The 22,453-nt window shown below is 37.1% G+C and overlaps 1 protein-coding gene across 2 annotated transcripts; it reads right to left on the minus strand.

The window, feature by feature from the left end:
* Positions 1-7,134: 7,134 nt before the first annotated feature.
* Positions 7,135-14,806, minus strand: LOC103713760 (histidine protein methyltransferase 1 homolog). 2 transcript variants are annotated; one of them, XM_008800778.4, is made up of 8 exons: positions 14,671-14,806; positions 13,799-13,969; positions 13,239-13,301; positions 12,860-12,926; positions 12,633-12,733; positions 9,098-9,142; positions 8,311-8,781; positions 7,135-7,564 (listed from the first exon to the last, which is right to left on the minus strand). In XM_008800778.4, the coding sequence occupies exons 2-8, from the start codon at positions 13,931-13,933 to the stop codon at positions 7,394-7,396; spliced, it is 1,053 nt and encodes a 350-aa protein (XP_008799000.2). In that variant the 5' UTR covers positions 13,934-13,969; positions 14,671-14,806; the 3' UTR covers positions 7,135-7,393. The 2 variants fall into 2 exon arrangements, with proteins under 2 accessions (XP_008799000.2, XP_008798999.2); XM_008800777.4 differs by having other exon boundaries at positions 14,582-14,727.
* Positions 14,807-22,453: the final 7,647 nt, after the last annotated feature.

Raw genomic sequence — 22,453 nt, forward strand, 5'->3', positions numbered from 1 at the left:
TAGTAAGTAACTGTATTACTTAGTTTATTAATTAATTTTTTGTCTAATTAGTTTTTATTTAGTCAAGTAATTAATTTAGAATTGGTTATTTTTTGGTCCAATTGTAGATTGGTTGTGACTTCACTACTTCAGCGGTTCGGTACTATTCAGCCTCTTCTCACCGTCGAGTTCGGAACTATTCCACCTCTTCTCGACACAATTAAGTTCGGCTCTACTTGTCGGGACCCGAGTTTGTTTTTCTTGATACAATTAAGTTTTATCATTTTTAACTTTTTTATATTTTGATTTGTTTGTGGTATTTTTTTAATTGCTTAGTTTGATAATATTATTTATAGATTAAAATGTCTAATAGAAAATATGACTGTGAGTATGAAAAACTCAAAAAAAAAAGAAAAATCGATAAACTCATACAATCTCAAAAAGGAGCTCTAGATAGATTTGTTGTTACAAACAAACATAACACTACATCAAATTTAACTCAAGAATTAGCAATAGAATAGGCACCCGAAATAGAGTTAAAAAATGAGATTGCTAGTGAAACAATATCTAGTGAAGAACACAATGGAGAATCAGATGGAGATCGGATAAACAAGGAAAAAGATTGTGAAACTAATTCTATTCCTACAAATTTATATGATCCTGGTCAATGGAAAATGAGTGATACAAAATTTAGAGATCTAATAGTGAAAAGAGGTTCAATTAGGAATTATGATTTTCATTTTCCTAAGGATGAAAACAATAGACACTTTTCTACGATATATTATATTCGTAAGTTACCTAATGGTGAAAAACATGATAGAAAATGGTTAGTGTATTCGAAAGATTTGGATAGAGTATATTATTTTTGCTGTAAATTATTTGATTCAAAGCCTAGCACGAGTCAATTAGTCAATGAAGGAAGTAGGGATTGGAAAAATCTACGTATCATGCTTAAAAGTCATGAAACAACTAATGAACATATCATTAGCATGAATAGGTGGATTGATTTAGAAGTGAGATTGCTAAAAAATAATACAATTGATAAAAGTCTCCAAGAACAAATAAACCAAGAGAAGGATCATTGGAAAAAAGTTCTATTTAGAATTATTGCTGTCGTAAAAAATCTTGCAAAAAATAATTTAGCATTTCGAGGAAAGAATGAAAAGATCTATCAAAGCAATAACGGAAATTTTCTAAGTTTTATTGAAACGATTGCAGAATTTGATCCAATAATGCAAGAACATATTCGACACATTCAACATGGTGAAATTCACAATCATTATTTAGGTCATAATATTCAAAATGAATTGATTCAAATGTTAGCATCTGAAATTAAAGCTATAATACTTAAAAAGATTAAAGAAGCAAAATATTTTTCTGTAATACTTGATTGCACTCCTGATGCAAGCCATCAGGAACAAATAACCCTAGTTTTTAGAAGTAGAAGAATATTTTCTAGAATTTTTAGAAGTAGATGATACGTCTGGAAAGGGCCTTTTTAATGAACTTATAAATATAATAGAAAAATATAAACTTGAGGTTAATGATATAAGAGGATAAGGGTACGACAACGGATCTAATATGAAAGAAAGACATCAAGGTGTATAAAAAAGATTATTAGATATAAATCCTAGAGCATTTTACACACCATGTGGATATTATAACTTGAATTTAATATTATGTGATACTGCTAACTCGTGTCCTAAGGCTATATCTTTTTTTGGAGTGATACAACGAATTTATACCTTATTTTCTTCTTCTACAAAATGATGGAAAATTTTATAAGATAATATATCCACATTAACTCTTAAACCCTTGTCACAAATACGTTGGAAAAGTCGTATTGAAAGTGTCAAAGCAATTAAAAACCAAGCTCTTAAAATAAGAGATGCTTTAGTTTAATTAGCGAAAACTAGTGAAGATCCTAAAATAAAGAGTGAAGCCACATGTTTAGCTACATATGAGATTGAAAATTTTGAATTTTTATTAGGCATGAATATTTGGCACGATATATTGTTTGCTGTTAACTCAGTTAGTAAGATTTTACAATCTGAAGACATGCATATTGATGTTGCTATAGATCAATTAAAAAGTCTTCTTTTTTATTTGAAAAGTTATAGGAAAAATGGATTCATGAATGCTTTGAATTCATCTAAAGAAATTGCAAATGAAATGGAAATAGAACCTATATTTCGTGAAAAATGTGTGATCTGTAGAAAAAAATATTTTGATGAAAATAATGATGATGAGATAACAAGATCAGCTGAAGAATCTTTTAGAATTGATTACTTTTTATATATAGTAGATCAAGCTATTTTTTCAATTCAAAATAGGTTTGAACAATTTACCGTATATAAAAATGTTTTTGGTTTTTTGTTTAATTTTAGAAAGTTAAAATCTTTGAATGAAGATGATTTGAAAAAGTGTTGTCTTAATCATGAAAACTTTTTAAAGCATGGTGAATATTCTGATATTGATGGTATTGATCTGTTTTCAGAGTTAAAAATTTTAAAAGAATTTTTACAAACAGAAACTAGTACCCCTATTGATATTTTAAGTTTTATAAAAAAAATAGATTCTTTTCCAAATGCATGCATTGCATATAGGATATTATTAACAATACCTATAACAGTTGCTTCTGCTGAAAGAAGTTTTTCAAAATTAAAATTGATAAAATCTTATTTGCGATCAATTATGTCACAAGAAAGATTAAATGGATTAGCTATATTATCGATTGAAAATAGTATTTTAATGGATCTTGAGTATAAAAGTTTAATTAGTAATTTTGCTTCTCAAAAAGCTAGACGAATTATTTTTAAATAAAAATTTTAAAATATTTTTATACTTATTAAAAAAATTTATTATTTAAATAATAATTAAAAAAAAGGCCTCTTCTAATGAGTTCGCCTAAGGCCCCCAAATGTATTGGGCCGCCCCTGCCTGCTAGTTAGCCTCCTCGACCTATTGCCCGATCTCGTCAGCTTATTACTTGGATTTAGCGGCCTGCTGTTCAGCCTCTCGGACCCTCTGTTCGGCTTGGGCCAGCTCTATGAAAAAGTCCGCCGCTCTCTAATTGACAGCTTTAAGGGCCTTCCTAGTCATGGACAACTGGGCCTCCTTCAACCCCGCCTGGGTCCGTGCAGTCAAAATGCGGGCTTCTGCCAACTTGGACTACTCTTGGCCAACTTAGCCTTCACCTCGGCTGCCATGGTCTTTGCCTTGCACAGCTAGGCCCGCTCAAAGGCCGCTTTCCATTTCTCTTTGAGCATCGAAATATGCTTCGTGGACCTCTTGGCCAGACGCTATATCTTGCTGACCACATGGGCATGCTGAAAAGGGGAACAAGAGTCGGTATCCAAAGTGAAGGACTACATGAAGGTTTCACCATCAATCGAGGTAACTATTCAACTTCCATCGCCCAAACTAGAGTACTGTTCAGCATCGAAACTGGAGGGCAAGTGATGGTGGAAATACTGGACATCTCGACCTCGGGCCTGACTGACCTCTCCATCCTCGGACATAAACTGAGGTAAACAACTTTGGCTCCAATCGAGGAGTCACCAGCCATGGAGAACAATCGGCACGCATCAACAAGGACTGACAGCCCCAACAACCAACAGCCCTAGCAGTCCGCAGTCGCGGCGACATCACATCTGGCGCCCTATTAGTGCACTCTATCGCTCATGTGGACTGGCACCCATGCCGCGGTTGTACCATTGAATACTGTCTAGCCATCATTGCACACCACGTCGACCTAGGTAACAACAAACTAGCTTCTCTATATAAGGAGAGCAACCTGGAGGACCATAGGTATGCAATATACACGCAATACGCTACCCTTCTCACAGAGCCTTTACTCTGCTAAATCTCTCCCTTCCATACTTTTGCCTCGTTCTAACTTAGGCATTGGATGGTCTCCCACTAAAAATCTTCTGATAAGTGGACTTCTTGCAGACCACCTAACGGAGAAGTCTAGCGCCCAATACCTCACCCAGCTTGCTCAGCCCATCTCCAGCTGACTTTAAGGCTATCCGAGCTGTGCTCCTACCTCGGTCCGGATACGGCAGCAACAAAACCTATACTATATGATGTAGATCTAAATCTAAACACAACTCAATTCACAGCCCTTCACCCATGCTCAACAGTAGATTTAGAATTACAAAAAATCAAGTATTATTTGGGTTATGTTGTTATGGAGTATTTTGTGCTATTTTGGATCCTATTACAGTTACAAGGTGAGGTGAAAGAGCAAGGTTAGGGCTGGAGCAATAGAAAGATATGATAGAAGAAGGGAGAAGAAGTCACCGCTGCTACTTGCAGTCTTCTTTTTAATCATTCCAATGCTCATCGATACTACTGTCACCACTTTCTCCATTGGAAAAAAGGAAGAAGAGCCGCTGGGCATTATCAAAAGAGAAAGGGGGATGGAAAATAATTTTTAGTCCAAGTAATTGAATGTGAACAAAAAAGACACGCATATGATATGATCATGTAGGGTTTGAAGTTTCAGCTGTGGTTTAACCTACGAGGTCTCTTTCTCAAGGCCTCCAAGCCTATCAGCAGCTCAAAGTGATATGAAGTAATATCACTTAAACCAACTAATTACATCTAATTTAAGATGTATCTAAGTGGAAAGAAACTCTTAATCACATCTTAAAGCAGCAATCCCATAGGTTATTAAATTTGGCAACTCTCAAAAGTATTAGGATCCTAGTTTGTCAAATTTTGAAGAACTCCCAAGCACAGGCACTATGATGGAAGACTAAAACCTTGTTCGACTTAAATCTTTCCATTTTATGCATGTTCACCAGTATATGCTTAAAATACTCGATTAGAAAAAAAAAATCTCTTGCACAGTTTTTACGCGGAGGAAAGATGAATTTGTTGGCCGGCTTTGTTGGAGAAAAATAGAAAGCCAATACAGCTTGCTGTTATAACTTGGGTCTATAATGCAACCAGAAATTAATTTTAAGACTAATACATCAATTCATGTCAAGGTGATGATTTAAGACAAATGAAATAGCATTGAGTGGTAGAGACACTGGATATAGCTAACAACAAATAATTTGTTCAGTAGATCATTTGGTCACAACTGAATAAGTGTTGTAGCACCTTACATTAGCCTGCAAATGAGTCCAGATCATCTTAAAGTCATAATATCTGGTTCAGTTTTTTTCCTCAAAGCCTCAGTTACCGTTTTGAGTTTATCAGAAGGTTGGAAACCATAACAAAGAAGATCCAAGAGCAGGCTCAAATTCAATCGGTCTTCAAGACCTTCAGGCATACCTCAGAGACTTGGTTGTCACTTACCAACAGGTTAGTATCACCATTGTATAAACCTCGGAGGTACCTCCAAGGGTTCTCATTCTGAGGGTAAGCTAGGATGGCTTCGATTGTGTAACTTTCTTCAGAGGCTCGCATTGCTTGCAGGACCCCAAGAAGTGGAGATTTTTGTGATGACAAAAGTATACCTGCTGAAGAACAGCTGATACTAATTGGCATTGATATGTTCTCCACATACAAAAAGGAGTAAGTGGGAGATCGTATTTTAAAATCATTAGACACAATCAAACCCAGTAACTTGAATGCACTAACATCAGCATGCCTGCAATATACATGCTTTCGCAGCCTGTCCTACACTTCTTGGAAGCTAAATTACATATAGGGGCTATTTAGTTTGGGGTGATCACCCTAAGATCAAGCATAATATAGGTGAAAGTAATGAGATCATTGTGTTCGGTTCCATCGTCGTGATCTTTATGTCGTAGTGTTCCCAAATCACCATCCAACCTGGTGATAGAAAATTCATCCTTGAGAACGGATATCCAAGATCACCATAGAGCAATGATCTTAGTCATATCCCTCAATTCAATAGAAAAAATTGGTATCTTAATATACCATTAATATATTATATCAATACTATATATATTATATTATATTGATGTTACATATATAGTATTTTTTTTTTTTTTTTGCTTAAGAAAAGGGGTAGGGGGGAGGAAGGGACAAGCCCACCCCCGCGTAGCAGCCCCCACTGGGCCCCCGCCCCGCCAGGAGAATGTTCGATGCGGGCAGAAATGGCCGTGTGTTGGGCACCCCGACCGGTTTTACTCATACCCTCCCCACCCGTAGGCCCGGCTCAGCTACTCCTTTGAGCTCTGACTCGAGTCCCACGTGTGAGTACGTCACACCCGGCACCACCCCGGCTACTAGCGGTTCAAGAGCGGTCCTACACCACAAGTCCAAGTAGTGGCCAAAGTAGTGAGCTCCGGTCCACAATTTAATCGTCGCCGCAGCGATTCGAACTTGGAACCTAATGGTTAGAATTGCTGCCCAGTACCACTAGGCTACCACCTTGGTGGCTACATATATAGTATTCATGATATATTACATTATACTAAATCATCAATTGTATTATTATCATATTATTATTCAGTTATGCTTTTATTATTATAATAAAAATATATTATTGTATTTTGTATTTATATAATAAATTTATTTAATATATTACTTCTATTTACCTTATTTTTCCAATCAAAATAGATATTAGTGTTAAAATAATAATATATGATAAGTATAAACAAAAATCTTAATTTATTTTAATAAATAATATATTTTTATAGAATTAATAAATATATTTTTATAAAATATATCAAAGATAATTTTGATATTATATGATCAGTGATCTTGAATTTCTAATGATATACTAAACATATTACTCATGAAATGGAGAGCTTCATGTTACGATGCTGAACATGCAAAATTGTTGCCAAACATGTAGCGTAGAGAGACTACGCAAGAACCCTAAATTTTTGAGATGGCTGATATGGCAGGGATCCAAGCATGCCCCCGCTCTATGTAGTGCAAAAGATATACCACAGAGGATCAAGAGTTACAGCTGGTGAAACCCACACCGGTAGCAAAATCAAGTACATTTAACCTAGATATGGTCTCAAAAATTTAAGATCCTACCTGGGCAAATTGGAAACAGGCCTAACCTTTGAATACAGCAATTTAATCAATATGAGAACATTAAGTGGTTATATTCAATGAAGTGACGGGTCACGTAAGTATTAAATCAGAATCCAACTTCCTAATAACTGGAGGCATCAGCTAGTACAAGTGAAAAACAATATCGTGTTGCGTATGCACTGGAGATAAAAAATTCTATAATGAAGATTCTACAAAAATATTGTTCTGGTGCACATATCATTATATATATAAAAAAGGACAAGATTTACGAAATATTAGCAGTGACACAAATCTGCATGCCTGTGGATCATGTGATCCAGGAAATCATTATTAAGCAAACAAAAATGTTTGTGCTAACACTATATATACAGACTTGGTTCTTCGTAGATAATTGCAGAATTATGAAGCCAGGAGTATAATTTCCTCCTCTTTGCACCCCAAATTACTTGAAAAAAATTTTCCAGATTTCTCTGTCTGAAAGTTCAGCAACAACATGGATACCAAAATTGCCTTCCTCATCCACTAGGGCTTTCAGCTGCCGAGCTCCACCATTCGAACCAATATAGTTCTTCTTCGCAGCCAAATACAACACTCCATAAGGTGGCCGTAGGCACTGCATCAATAAGATTTATGAACAAGTGTTGTGATGTCAAATTATGACTGCATGATATACCATAAAATGCTTTTCCAAATTTCAAGAGCCTGAGTTCAGCTGGCCTATGGCTCAGCAGTTGCACCCCTTCTTCATTTGGAGAACGTTTCAGGTTCAGCCCTTGGAGGTGTTTCTCAAGTGTTTGACATGGGTAATTCTCATATGGTCTTTTCAAGAAATGATTTTGATGCCTCCACTGTTATTTTCCCCTCAAAAGAAAAAAAAATTTCAAGACAATAGGATACGAAAGGTATTGCTTCCACTGACTGCTCTTCACATCTTAATAAGAAAGCATTCCTACTTTGGTCTCTAGATGATTGGCTAGAGATAATTTAGCCATTTGAGGGTCTATAGCAAATTTTCCTTTTCTGTTTTACAACTGCGAAATGCCTGAAGGCATCTGACCAACATTGACACAATAAGATGAAAGAAAATAAAGAATTAGTTGCTGCCTCTCCAGAATCAGTAAAATGTTATGTAGAGTCATAACCATCATAGAAGATGGTTAACCTAATTAATGACATTCATCTTACACACACCCTGCTATGACCGATCAGAATCTATTATGCCGATCGATTGGTACATAACACTGGTGAGTCAATTTATTAGAATTTCAACCAGTGGCTATCATGGTTTCTGTTCAAGTCAGGAGCGGAAAGACTGAAGCCTGAGAACTGGAAGGAGGTGAAACATAAAGAGAAACTAACCTTTTTTATGAGAGCATATAGCTTCCGCAAAGAGCTTGTCGAGTAAGGGATCTCAGTAATTAATATAATGTCATATCCACCATCACCAGGATCTGTCTCATTTGCCCTCTCCCATGCGCGGCTTCCAGAGAGTTTCCTTGACCGCCTAGAGGAGGTTTCATGACCAATGATGCTCCCATCCTGACTGCTACACCCATCCATGAAATCATCCTCCGAGAAACCGAGGCCCAATCCAGGTGCCAGCTCAAACCCATCACCCTGCACCACTGACAGGACCGTGTGGAGCTCTTCCCAATCCCCAGCATAGAAATGAACATCATGAGCCAACTGTTGTCGAGATGGAGTAAGGGGGCTTTCTGGTTGGCGGCTCTGCCTATCCTTTGCCTGCTCAAGATTTGCAAGGACATTCGGTATAGTCTTGCATCTTATGGTTTCTGCACTAGGATCTTGAAAATGCACGGTGGAAGCACCCTAAAATAGTTAAAAAAGAAACTTCAGATACTAGATGTCACATACAATATTACAGTGGCAAGACATCAAACGGAAGGTATTTATGCCATGGAAGCAAGACTTGTCCTAAATGGTGCCTAACATAACTATTTAAACTGCACAGTCCCACCTAACAACTATGCGGAAGCCGCATGCCACATTGGTAGCAGTGCAGGACATATTGCATGGATGTTTAATTCACCTTCACCTAGTTGTGTGCAGAATTAGGTCAAACAAGCATGTAGTTCAACAACTTGAAGAGGGAACTAGGCTTAAGTCAAGCAGGGTGAAAAGATACCTTCAGGCAAGCAAAAGTCCCAGGAAGCCCATAACCACAACCAAGCTGCAGCAAAAACCAGTAAGAAATTTTAGATACAATTTATGACAAAATAGATAATACAATAGTTTGCAAATATCATATGCAGCAAAAGAACACTCTGCATCATGTTCTTTCATTGAGAAATAAGAGGGTCACTATGTATTTAGTTTTGATTTTGATTGGAGCTTTTCAGTGATAGATCAAATATTGATGCTCTTCTTTCCCAATTAAGTCAATAATTTAATTTATTTAGTATTGCTGATTGGTGGGTTTCTCACTGGCCCTTGCAACGCAACTTCTGAAGTTGAGCTGTCTCTGGATAATAGTCCAAGGACTCCATTTATTCCAACGATGAGCATTCAATACATAACAAGCTTTACAAGATTTTTGCTAAAACAAAGAAGAAAACAAAAATGAGGGGCGAATTTGTTGCCCACCTGAAAGGAAAGGGAAGTTTGTGTTCTAAAGTTACAGCAACAAGTCTTACTACACCAAACAGGCTAATAGAAGAATTCTTACTACAACAAAAAGGCTAATAGGAACAATTCTTACTATACAAAACAGGCAAGTAGTTATATCTGTACAACAGTGCAACACCTATACTAGAAATAATTTATGAGCTATACTAAAGTTATGGAAGGAGATGGTAAAGTAAAGACTGAGAATTTGTTCAGAATGAAGAAAAATGGAAAGGACTTAGTTATACTTAACCAATTTGGATTTACATTAGGAAGGTCGATCAGTGAGATTGTTTTTCATTAAGGCAACTATGTAAGATTTGGGTGCAGCTCTTCTATCAAACGGGAGGAGGTGATAGAAGTTTACTGGATATGAATAGATGAGTTTCAGAAAGTCTGGCATACTAGACTAGAAGTGGTACTTGAGACAAGCTTGCTTTCAAGTTGGTGGTCCTATAGTAGAGCTTGACCTCACACACAATCTAATTTATATAAGCTGGCTCTTGATTTTCAGGATGCCCAGGTTAACACATGTATAGTGCTAAAAGGATAAGTAGGCAGATGCAAATATTCTATTAGGCATGAAAATTTTGAAGGATAAAAGCACATTAGTCAAGGAAACCAAGATATTAGGGTGCCACTGGCTACTTGATCTGAATCCTACTGGAAATTGGCCCTCTATCATAGAACACTCAATAGATCAGGCCTATATCCAAAGATGGACCAAATGCTTTCCATCTTAGGTATGGATCAGTCAGAATATGCCTTCACTTGAACCAAGAGTGACAATTAGTATAGACATTTCTGTTACAACTTGACCAAATCTGGACATGAACTGTTCACCTGAGTTTTAATTTTACTACATGCTAAAAAATTTTACTTTGCAGATGAAAATCAGCTAAACCTGAAGAAAGCAGGGATGCTGTGGAATGGGGAGCACCAACATCACTAAAAGTCTTAGATGATAATCATACACTGTGATTTAGGTTGAAACCATAGCTTTCCTTATCACTGGATGTATGAATATGCTTTGTATGTGGCAAGCATGACCTTGCAACCTTACTGTACTAAAATCTAAATTTGTGAAGGGATCACCCACATCCCCCCATCTCAGACCCCACCCCCTAAAAAAAACTGAGGAAAAGCAATAAAACACATGCACATGCTCAGACACACACACACACACACACAAACACACGAGAGAGAGAGGAGGGAGGGAGAGGGTTATAGAGTCCATGAAATAATGGCAATTTTGTGGAGTAAAAAGACCTTATCAATAGATGGGTCATTGGCGCTGTTGGTCTGAATAAAGGCTTCTTTTGCACTTTTTATGTGATGACACTATATTTATGAGAACTAGGGTCTTCTATGGTGTTATGTCACAAGGGGCAAATAGCCGGCGAGGACACGTAAAGCTGAGAAGATGTAAAAACACCAGCCTTATAACTGGTGTATTACATATTAGAATAGAAATATTTCTTTCTTCTTTTTCTTTTTGCTAAAAACGGGCATTTCATACTACATGGGTACAAATACACCCAGCGGAATCTGCAAACAAAAGGTCTCAAAATGCATCGGGCAAGTCATCCTCACCAACCCATAGGGTGCCTCCTGAGTGGCTCGCAACATCCGCCGCCCCGTTTGCCTCACGATATACATACATAGCCAAAGTAAACCCCTCCCTCACCATCAACCATATATCACGGAGCAAAGGATGAACTCCTCCATCGCTGTGAGGGCCTCTCTGGACCCAGCTGATCACCGTAGCCGAGTCATCCTCCAGGAGGATGGAGCTCGCTTGAAGTACATGTCGTGCATACCGTAATTGCATCCAAGCCGCCCGCAGCTCTGCCCCTGGGACCGAGGTGTCGAAGATTTGACAACCCCCGGCTGCCACCATGCTGGAGCTCGGACCCCTGATAACAAAACCTACTCTTCCCCTCCTGCCTCCGTCTAGGACTGAGCCATCAAAATTGACCTTGAGGAAGCTTGGGGGTGGGGGCCCCCAGGTGAAAAACACCGTATGAGAAGCTGCCGAAGCAGTATGGGGGCCCCAGGTGTCCCGAGCTGTCAAAGGTCTATAATCGAATCTGCATGAAGGAACTCTGCTGCCTGTGCCCGAGCCCGCTCCATCACGAACCGTTGGGACAAGCTAGGCTCGTCGAAAACTCGGGCGTTCCTGGCCATCAATACCTGGTAAGCTATGCAGGACACCCTAATAGCTATAGAACTCATCTGGGGGGAAATGGACCAACGCCAGACCTCCTCCAGAAAATAATCCCTCCGGCTCCAAACTACCTCCGGAATCCCGGACAACCTTCAAGCCCCCCTCGCCCAGACACACTGGAATAGTGCATGATTTTACTGACTCGTCTACCTCACAATACTGACACAAAGGATGAATGCTAACTCCACGTCGGCTCAGCGCCAAGCTCGTTGGCAGACAGTCCCAGGCTACCTTCCAGAGGAATAATGTAACCCTCTGGTGTAGAAGTAGAATAGAAATATTTCTTTATTGAGTGAATGGTTTGTGATCTAGATCATGTTTATATGTTAGTGTCAGCTGCATTACATCAGCCCAAGCAACTTATAGTTAATATTGGTTTTACACTCTAGTTTAAATTGTATCACATTCACAGCTCTACAAGTTTGGTACATGAAGACGAATGATTTGAAAAGGCTTTTATTGACACGAATTTTTCCGTTTTGTAAGAGGAAATTATGAATTAAATTTTACAACCCACTTCATATACATGAGAGCATGGCTAAGAACATGATACCATGGCCACTGTTATTAATCAACTTAGCTTATTCTTTTAGCATCACAGTAACCTAATTAACAGTAAACATGACAAAAACTGAATTAACAAGCAACTGTATAAGTCTGCTGATTGTAGAAAAACCATAAATTTGATATGAGCTTTGAGTATTCAGTTATCCTTGCAATATCCTGTTCTTCTCCAAAGCAACGGTAAACTGAACCATGCGAAGATAGAAAGGTCCTCAAATGAGAAAAATTTAATTGAATGACCGATTAAGAGATTGTAGAGAAATACCTCTAGAATCCGTTTGCCTCTAAAGTTCAATTGCCCATCACGAATCTCATGCTTGAGAATATTTACAAGATCAATCGAACTCTCCCAGGATTTCAGAGAACCTGCAACAACAGAATTTAACATAGGGGTAAATCACATCTTCTGCCAGCCCAACAATTATCATTTCATTATAATTAATAACTAACTAAATGTTCTGTAATTCTGATCGCCAGAACCAGTGCACTCACCTTCAGTTTTTGAAGATAATGTCTCAGAACTAGAGAGACCTAAAATATCAGGCACACTAACTCTGCCCTGAAACACATACAAAACACATTCAGCTTTCATCATAAACTCCTATTTGGCACAGATCTGATGTAAACTTGTAGCACCAGTTTAATTTCTTAACAAACAGTATAGTGGAATTTTTTCACCATGGAAATTTTTAATGACAATTAAATCCTATTCGGTTGAGTCATGTATAATAAGTTAGCATAGGCTGTCCAACCAGGATGGGAGATATTCATGATAAAGAACTTGATCCTCATCGGCGGATATCAGCAAAATAGGATTTAAGACAAACATGCCTGGAAAGATAAGAGACTAAATTTGAGGCATGAGACATACCTTGAAGACATTGAGGCCTTGCAAATCAACATTCTCTCCAGCATACTTGTAGGGGTGAGCATGCTGTGAGATAGCAAATGAAAAGTATTTACTCAATTGCAAGGAGAAACAAATGGACTTGTACTTACTCAGCCTAATTATCCTTCATTAGGTTTGGAACAACAAATGGTATGTATGAAATGCAAAGAAACTGAAGACACCTAAAATATCAATTGATAGCACTTGCCAATGACAGCTTGCACTAAATTAATAATTCATACACCAAAAGAAAGGACCAAAGGCTCCAGTTATAGTTCTTCCACTTTAAAGTCAATCATCGTTTCTTCTCTATTTCAACCACCATGCGTTATTTACAGAACCATAATTAACAGTTTTTTGTGGTTGAGAAGAATTCAAAAGCTAGCACATCTATCATGGATATTGAACTCCATCTTTATAACATCATATATCTTTGTGGACCAATAAAAAGCTCAGATTAACTCTGAATGAAAACACCAATGATAAAGTGGCAAGATAGACAACAGAAATCATAGAAATATATTCACCAAAGGGAAAGATACCTTTGAAGGAAGAATCTCAACTGCTGGAGAAGGAAGATGTATGTCTCTTTCACAAATTAGATTAGCACCATGGCTTTCCCTGTCATGTAGTAACAACCCTGACCAGCACTGTGCCAGGATTGATGGTGCCCGCATTGCTTTTCTTCGATCTTCTTACACTTAGAAGCTAACCTGCCAACATCACCAAATCGAAGTAAAGCATGCATGCAAATGCTGACAAGATTCAAGGCGTAAAAAAACCTCTAACAAACTTTATGAGAAAAAATACTCAGTAAAAGATAGGTTTCATCTAAATTGCATGAAATTCTTCTGTTTTCCTAACTTAATCCCAGAGCAAGTTAAGTAGCATTTGATAATTAAGACAAATACAAAAAATAAAAGCTTATCGATTCAATTAAAAAAACCATATTCTAAAGAATATCGTAAGAAGGTCGATTCAATTTATCAATAAGTAAATGCTGCTCTTTTTACAGTAGTCCAATAAATCATAGATATTCCATCATACATTACAAATTAGAGTGCACAAAATAAAATCTTGATCCAGAAACCAAAGATAACTAAGTAAACTAATAAATTAACAAAAATTAGCTTCCAAATTCACAAATAATAAAAAAGCTAGGGAAATCTCCAAAGCAAGGTCCTTTCGAGAGAATTTGAACTCAATTCTTCAAACACCAAGTTTTTTAACCTCCAGTGTCAAAAATATAACTGAAACCATCAATAAACAGCTAAAGAAGCATGCGGTACTGAAATCTCGAGACGGTCTTGAGGAAAAAGCGCTACCTTTCGACAGGCAATGCTGTCAAGAGTAGATCCTTCGAATCCAATTAGTGCAGCAAAAGAGCCCAAAGAAACCTAAACCTAATCCTTACCTTAACTCGGACCTCCAAAGTCCGCGATGAAAGCCCGAGGTCAATGTCGAGAAGAAAGAGGAACGAAGCAAGGGGAAAAAAAGGTCAATCAGTGCTTACTGCGAAAGCCACCGAAGTTCCGGAGGTGCCCCCGGATTTTACCGATACCATCCAAAATACCCCTCCACCCCACACGCAGGGCGAAACGCGATTCCCGCCTCGGACGAAGGCAACGGCGGCGCCGCATACTTGGAGATCGACGCAATGGCATTTTTGTAGTTTTTCTCTATTTTGGGGCGCGTTTGTTCATCATCTTCCGCAGTCCAGCAACGGTTTGATTTATTTACGAGAAATCATTTGATAAATTAAATTACTTGAAGGTTGTTGATAAACCAGATCTTAGGTTTAAATTATTATTATGTATTTATATTATTATTTGGACACAATGCGGAGGAGAGCTTCTAATCATGAGGAAATGAAATACCACTAACGCAAGCAAGGGAAAAAAAATAAAGAACAGATAAGAGAGTTCGGTTTGCATCTTTTGTACACATAATTATTGATTTTTTTGCGACATCGACTGTTGAATTGCATCTTACACTGATCATGAAGCACTCCGAACTTCTTCATTCCTTCATTTGCGTAGATCTCAAAGCAAATGTTGTACAATCAAATGGTCAATCTATGCGAAAAAAGGTGAATCTTTTTAAGAAAAAAACAACATCGCCGAAGCTAGGGTGGAGGACCTCCCAATGAACAAGGTGGTTGTTTGAATCATTCACATTAGACTAACAGGTGGGGGAAACTTTAGATGGCAAGTGTGAAACTTTGCCGAGTCCATAAATTCAGCAGCAAGAGCATTTTGCTCCACAGAGAATAACTGTAGGTTGGAAAGATTGTCCATCGATCAGAGGATGTAGCTGAGGTCAGTTTTACTATTGCTTGAGGATTGATAGTTCGAGTTGCAAGCAAGTCCATACACTCTTCCACGAGTTGAGATGCAGCACCATATTAGATAGAGATGAAGGCCCAAACCATGGCTCATTCATGGTCTCAATGGATCTACCATTTGGGCTTGAACTGTAAAAAATTATTTAATTTCATAAAGATAATTTCTCTAAAGTGGTCTACATTATCACATTTATTTTAGCTATTTAAAAAATTCTTATTATGCTATTAAAGATTTGATAAATATTCCTTTATGGAGTTAATGTGGATTTAAGTATATATTTAATTCTGTATAGAAACATTTCATATTCCTTGATGGATGAAATATGTAAGGATTATTCTAGAAAGTGAAGGGTTCCTAGTCTTACCTATTATATACAACGGCCTGTGCATTTTCATTATACATTACAATCTAGAAAAAGACAAAAGACAAGAAATTTTTCTCGTAGTCAAAAAGTTTTTTCTTTCACTACCTTATCTTCTTGTGGGTAGATTTGAAATCAGTAGACATCATGGCGGAGGTAAATAAATCGTTTTCACTGTCTCTATGAATTTATATATATATTGTATGGCTATCATTTCTTTCATCTGGTATCACAGCGTGTCCTCTATGTCTCTATTTGATGTTTACAAAGTTATGAAAATTTCAAATCTGTTCGTAGTTTCTATAGATTTTTTAATTGCTTGTTTGTTTGAGAAAGGTTATATATATTAAAGATCCACATTGGTAGAATACTCATTGAATATGTAGAATACCCACTGTCATCCTTGTTTTCTTTCTTATTAAAACTCCATTGATGTATTTATTAAAAAAAAAAAGGAGACATGGGGCGCATACTTGGGACTTGAATCTAGGAACTGGCTTTTAGGCACACAACAACTTATGTCCATCGAGATGACCACTTAGCCCCAACAATTATTTTTATACTTTATATCTGTTCAATTTCTTTTGAATGTTAAAGTTTAGATACCATGAAGTAGTGATTTTTTTCAGATTTCTTTTGGATTAGCCACAGCTTGCTAATTAAATTTGAAAATCACATCTAGTTGAACTTCATAAGGATTTAGTATCTATGTTGTAATTAAATCATAAATTTTAATAATTTTACCCCATAGGGAAATTATTAAATTTTGTAATTAATTAGAATAGAAAAGAAAAATTACAATAAAGTTATCCTCTTGCCTACAGGTGTGGATAATTTTTATTTGTTAGTTTTTGTCCTATTACTAAAGTAAAGTGAATTCATGCTTGTTGCAACCTTTGCCTACAGGTAGGTTAGAATTTACTTTGATTTGTATTATAGCACTAAAGTTTTATATTTGATCATTACAGCTGGTTCAAAATTGTTTCTTGAAAGTGCCGAATATATTCCATTGGTCACAATTTTTCTGACTGGGAAGATGCTTTTGAATTTACCTCTGGGTACAGAGACATTGATCTTGCACCCTGTGAGGACGAACCACCCGTTCCTATGGATAAAGATACGCAAGACGTCATTGATAAGTACCATAAGTGGGAGCCAAGTAATCTCTTGGGACTACTACTCATAAAGTCTCGAGTTAGTAGGAGTATTAGAGATGCTATCGATGATTGTACTGCACTCAAAGATTTTATGAAGGCTGTTGAAGAACAATTTGTTCGTTCAAATAAAGCTTTGGCTAGTACCCTAATGAAGAAATTCACAGCTAAAGTATTTGACAGTTCGAAGGGTGTGCATGAGCACATCATGAAAATGAGAGACTTAGTTGCACAACTTAAGTCTTTAAAGATAAAGATATCTGAGTCATTTTTTGTTCATTTCATCTGGAACTCCTTACCATCTGAGTATGGACCGTTCAAGATCTCTTATAACACACATAAGGAAGACTGGTCTATAAATGAACTATTGGATATATGTGTTCAGGAAGAGGAAAGGATGCAGCATGATCAACCAGAAAGTGCTCACATGGTTGTTCATGATAAAGGAAAAGCCAAGAAAAGTAGGAATGGCCCACCTACAAAGAGGGAGCATAAAGTGCTACCAAAATTTGATGGCAATAAAGTAAGCTGCTTCTTTTGTAAGAAAAAGGGTTATGTGAAGAAAGACGGCCAAAAGTATCTCAAATGGCTCGAAAAGAAAGATAATCTTATATCTCTTGTGTGTCATGAATCCTTCTTTTATTGATTCTCCTAAGAATTCTTAGTGGGTTGACTCTAGTTCTTCAATCCACATTGTGAATACTATGTAGGGATTTCTTAACAGAAGGAAGCCAATAACAAGTGAACAATGGGTCTACTCAGGAAATAAAGGATGTTCACGAGTTGTGGCAGTTGGAACTTTTAGAATAATTCTGCAATCAGAATATGCTTTAGATTTATTTAATATCTTTTATATTCTAGATTTTAGTAGGAATTTAGTTTCTATTTTTAGACTGGTTGTAAAAGGATAAGGTTTTCTTTTTGAAAATGAAATGACACTTTTCAAAAATAAAATTCCTATTGGTTCTAGTACTATGGTTGATAATTTATTCAAAATTGATTTAGATCCCGATTTTGAGTAGAATTATTTATCTATGCATACAATTGGTAATCAAAGGAACCTTATAGATGAAAATTCTTCTCTGTTATAGCATAAGAGATTGGGATACGTCTCTATGGAGAGGATAAAGAGGTTAGTGAAAGAAGGAGTCTTGCAGACACTCGATTTCACTGACTTCAAAGGTTGTTTGGACTGCATAAAAGGAAAGCAGACCAACAAATCATCTAAAGGTTCCAAAAGGAGCTCAGAAATTTTTGAGTTTGTGCACATAGATATCTGTGGACCTTTTCTACTCTCTGTTTGAATGGTCAGATATATTTTATCTATTCATTGATGACCATTCAAGATACACGTATCTCTATCTTATGGATGAAAAGGCCGAAGCACTAGATGCTTTCAAGACCTATAAGATAGAAGTAGAGAATCAAAGTGAAAAAAAGAAATCAAGATCATAAGATCTGATAGAGATGGACAGTACTATGGTAGGTACATAGAAAAGGGACAAATGATGGGTCCATTTGCAAAGTTTTTTGAAAGTAAAGGCATCATTGCACAATAACTATGTCTGGTGCACCACAACAAAATGGTGTTGCAAAAAGAAGGAATCAGATGCTTATGGATATGGTAAGGAATATGATTAATAATTCTAGTCTGCCATTGTCCTTATGGAGTGAAGTTTTGAAAATTGTAGTATACATACTAAACAGGGTCCCATCCAAGGCTGTGTCCAAGACACCTTTTGAACTATGGACAGGATAGAAACTTAGTTTAAGTCATGTACATGTATGGGGTTGTCCAGCTAAAGTGAGGATTTACAATCCTTACATAAAGAAATTAGATTCAAGGACAACTAGTGGTTTTTTTATTGACTCTCTAGTAAACTCCAAAGGATATAGATTTTATTGTCCCTCTCATAGCTCTAGAATTGTTGAATCAATGAATGCAAGGTTTCCTGAGGATCTTGAACCTAGTGGGAGTGTTTATCCTCATAGGATTGAATTTGAGGAAATACGAGAACAAGTTGTACTACCTCCTATTAGAGAGCATTTGGTTGTAATAAGGGAAAATAGATCTAATGATCATGAGGTACAACCCAATTTAGTACAACATGTTCATCAAGAAGGGGTTCAACCTGATATAAACCAGCCATTACAGTCTGAGCCAATTGAGTCATCTCAAAGTGATGAAGATGTGGCTTTAAGAAGGTCCTCAAGAATAAGAAAACATGCTATTATTGATGATTACATAATATACCTCATAGAGTCTGATTTTGATGTCGGACCTAAAAAAGTCCAATTACGTTTTTACAAGCCATGAATGGAGAACAGTCCACACTTTGGTTAGATGCCATGATGGATGAGTTAAAATCTATGGCTAGTAATAAAGTCTGGGATCTCATCGAATTACTTGAAGGGGCAGTGGCAAATGGCTGCAAATGGGTGTATAAAACCAAAAGAGATACTTCAAGTAAGGTCGAGCGATTTAAGGCCAGGTTTGTAACTAAGGGTTTTACTCAAAAAGAAGGCATCGATTATCATGAAACTCTCTCTTTGGTTTCAAAAAAAGATTCTTTAAGGATAATCATGGCTTTAGTAGCTCATTTTGATCTAGAGCTACATTAAATGGATGTGCAAATGACTTTTCTAAATATTGATCTTGGAGAGCAGGTGTACATAGGCAACCTGAGAGTTTTGATGATGGCAGACAGAAGGATTGCAAGTTGAAGAAGTCTATATAAGGATTATGTTGCCCAAGGTGACAACCCAAGAGGGGGGGTGAATTGGGTTTTTCTAAATTTTTAGTGCTTTAAAAACATCCTTAGTTGAGTGCGGTGAATGCTTTCTTAAATTACTTCAATGAATTAAACTATAGCAAAGATGAAAGATAATGCAAGAATAATCACAAGTGAATCCACAACACAAACACCACGATGTATAGTGGTTCGGTGCACCCCAAGGCACCTACGTCCACTCCCCAAGCGTCCCCTTGGAAATTTTACTATAATCCCTCAGATTACAGTGGGATTGTTTTTCGGGCTCACAATCCAAAACCTTTACAATTTGGTTTTTCGGGATTACCAATAACCTACGTTGGTTTTGCGGGCTCACCAACAACCTAATGTTGGTTTTACGGGCTTACCAACAACCTACGTTGGTTTTGCGGGCTCACCAACAACCTATACCGTTGGTTTTACGGGCGCACCAACAAACCTATACCGTTGGTTTGACGGGCTCACCAACAAACCTGTACCGTTGGTTTTACGGGCTCACCAACAAACTTATAATATTGGTTTTACGGGCTTACCAACAAACCTTACAACAAGAATAAAGAACAAGAAACTAAGGCTCCTAAATAGAGTTGGGCATCGGGCCGTGCCGGGCCGGCCAGCTTATGAAGCGGGCTGTGCCGGGCACGGCCCGTTCAGCACGGAACAGTAGCCCGGGCCGGCCCCAGGCCCGTCTATTGGCGGGCCGGGCCGGGCACGGCACGAGACGGGCCGTGCCTGGCACGGCCCGCAACGGTTCCAAACGGGCCGTGCCAGGCACGGCTCGCAACGGGTCCAAACGGGCCGTGCCTGGCACGGCCCGTCTGGAGAGGGGGGAGAAAAATAGCCGTTTCCAACGGCTATTTTGAGAAAATTCCAATTTTGCCCCTCCCAACAGTCCAAAAACGGCTAAATTGAGGGGTATTTTGGGGAAAAAATTTTTTGGGCTTCTATAAATAGCCCTTTCCTCCCTCATTCTCACCACACCAAACCAACTATTCTCTCCTTCTCTACTACTATTATTTCTCTTTTCTAAAGTGCTCTTCTAGCAATTTAATTTTTAGTTTGCATTTAGCAAGTGTTCAAGTGCTACACAAGAGGAGGTTCCTGTTGAGAAGAGAATGTCACTCCTGTTGAGAGCACAAGAGGAAGCTCAGAATCTCGGCTCTGCCTCTGCCCTCCGACCCTCTACTCAATTCCTTCTTGTGGTTAGTTTTTATTTTTTGAATTCATCAATTTAGATATGTCATCTTTTGAGAAAAGTCAGTTTGGCATTCCTCCTGTTTCTAAGGGAGAAGAAACTAATCCCCAACCCCATGTTCCTAGTTCCTCTAGAACTAGTGAACCGAGTGGAGATCAAACCTCTTCTCGTAAGAGGACTAGTGCTGTATGGAATGAATTTGATAGAGTTATGGTTGATGGAGTCTGGAAAGCTAAATGTAAAAAATGTGCCAAACTTTATAGTTGTAGTAGTAGTGGGGGAACAGGGCATTTAAAAAGACATCAAGAGAGTCATAGGATGCATGATTCTCATGCTCAAACTCAAAGTACCCTTAATATACAAGGGGGATTACTTGTAGGTAATTTTGCATATAATCATGAAAATCAAAGAAAAGCACTTGTAAAATGGATAGTTAAGGATGAATTACCTTTTAGTTTATGTGAATCTTTTAATTTTGAAGAATATGTTCAATTAAACCTACAACCTGCTTACAAAAGAACTAGTAGGCGTACATTTAGAAGAGTAGCTATGACTAACTTTTTAGCAATGAAACAAAGTTTAATTGAAACACTTTCTACTTTAAATGTAAAAATTTCATTAACTTCTGATATTTGGTCAGCATCTGTAGGTAGTAATTGTTTTATTGCCATTACTGCTCATTATATTGATAATGATTGGCAATTAAATAAACGTATTCTTGCTTTTCGTGCTTTTGATTTTTCACATTCTGGGCAACAAATTTCAAATGTCATTTATCAAACTGCATGTTCATATAATATTAATGATAAAATTATGTCTATTACTTTTGATAATGCATCTAATAATAATTCTGCTGTTGCATTATTAAAAGACTCATTGCATCCCATGTTAGATGGAAATTTATTGCATATTAGATGTACATGTCATATCTTAAATCTTTCTGTTCAAGCTGGCATGGGCATGATTCAAGATGTGATTTCAAAAATTAGAAATGCAGTTTCTTTTATTCATGCTTCAAGATCAAGACTTCAAAAATTTAAGGATCTATGTATAAATCATGGTAAACGTTTTAAAAAATTTAAACTTGATGTAATTACTCGTTGGAACTCAACATATAGCATGATACATGATGCATACCCATATAAAAACTTATTAAGTGCATATATTAATGATCGTGGATTAGGCTTTACATTGACTGAAACTGATTGGAATAAAGGAAAAATTTTGGAAGATTTTTTGCTTAGTTTTTATAATGCTACCAATGTTCTTTCTGGTATTTATTATCCAACTTCATGTTCATTTTTACAACAAGCATATATAATTAGTCAAAAATTTGCAGAACATAGATATGATGATGTTTTAATGCCTATT

This window comes from Phoenix dactylifera, chromosome 7 (genome assembly GCF_009389715.1).
Source record: "Phoenix dactylifera cultivar Barhee BC4 chromosome 7, palm_55x_up_171113_PBpolish2nd_filt_p, whole genome shotgun sequence".
NCBI lineage: Eukaryota > Viridiplantae > Streptophyta > Magnoliopsida > Arecales > Arecaceae > Phoenix > Phoenix dactylifera.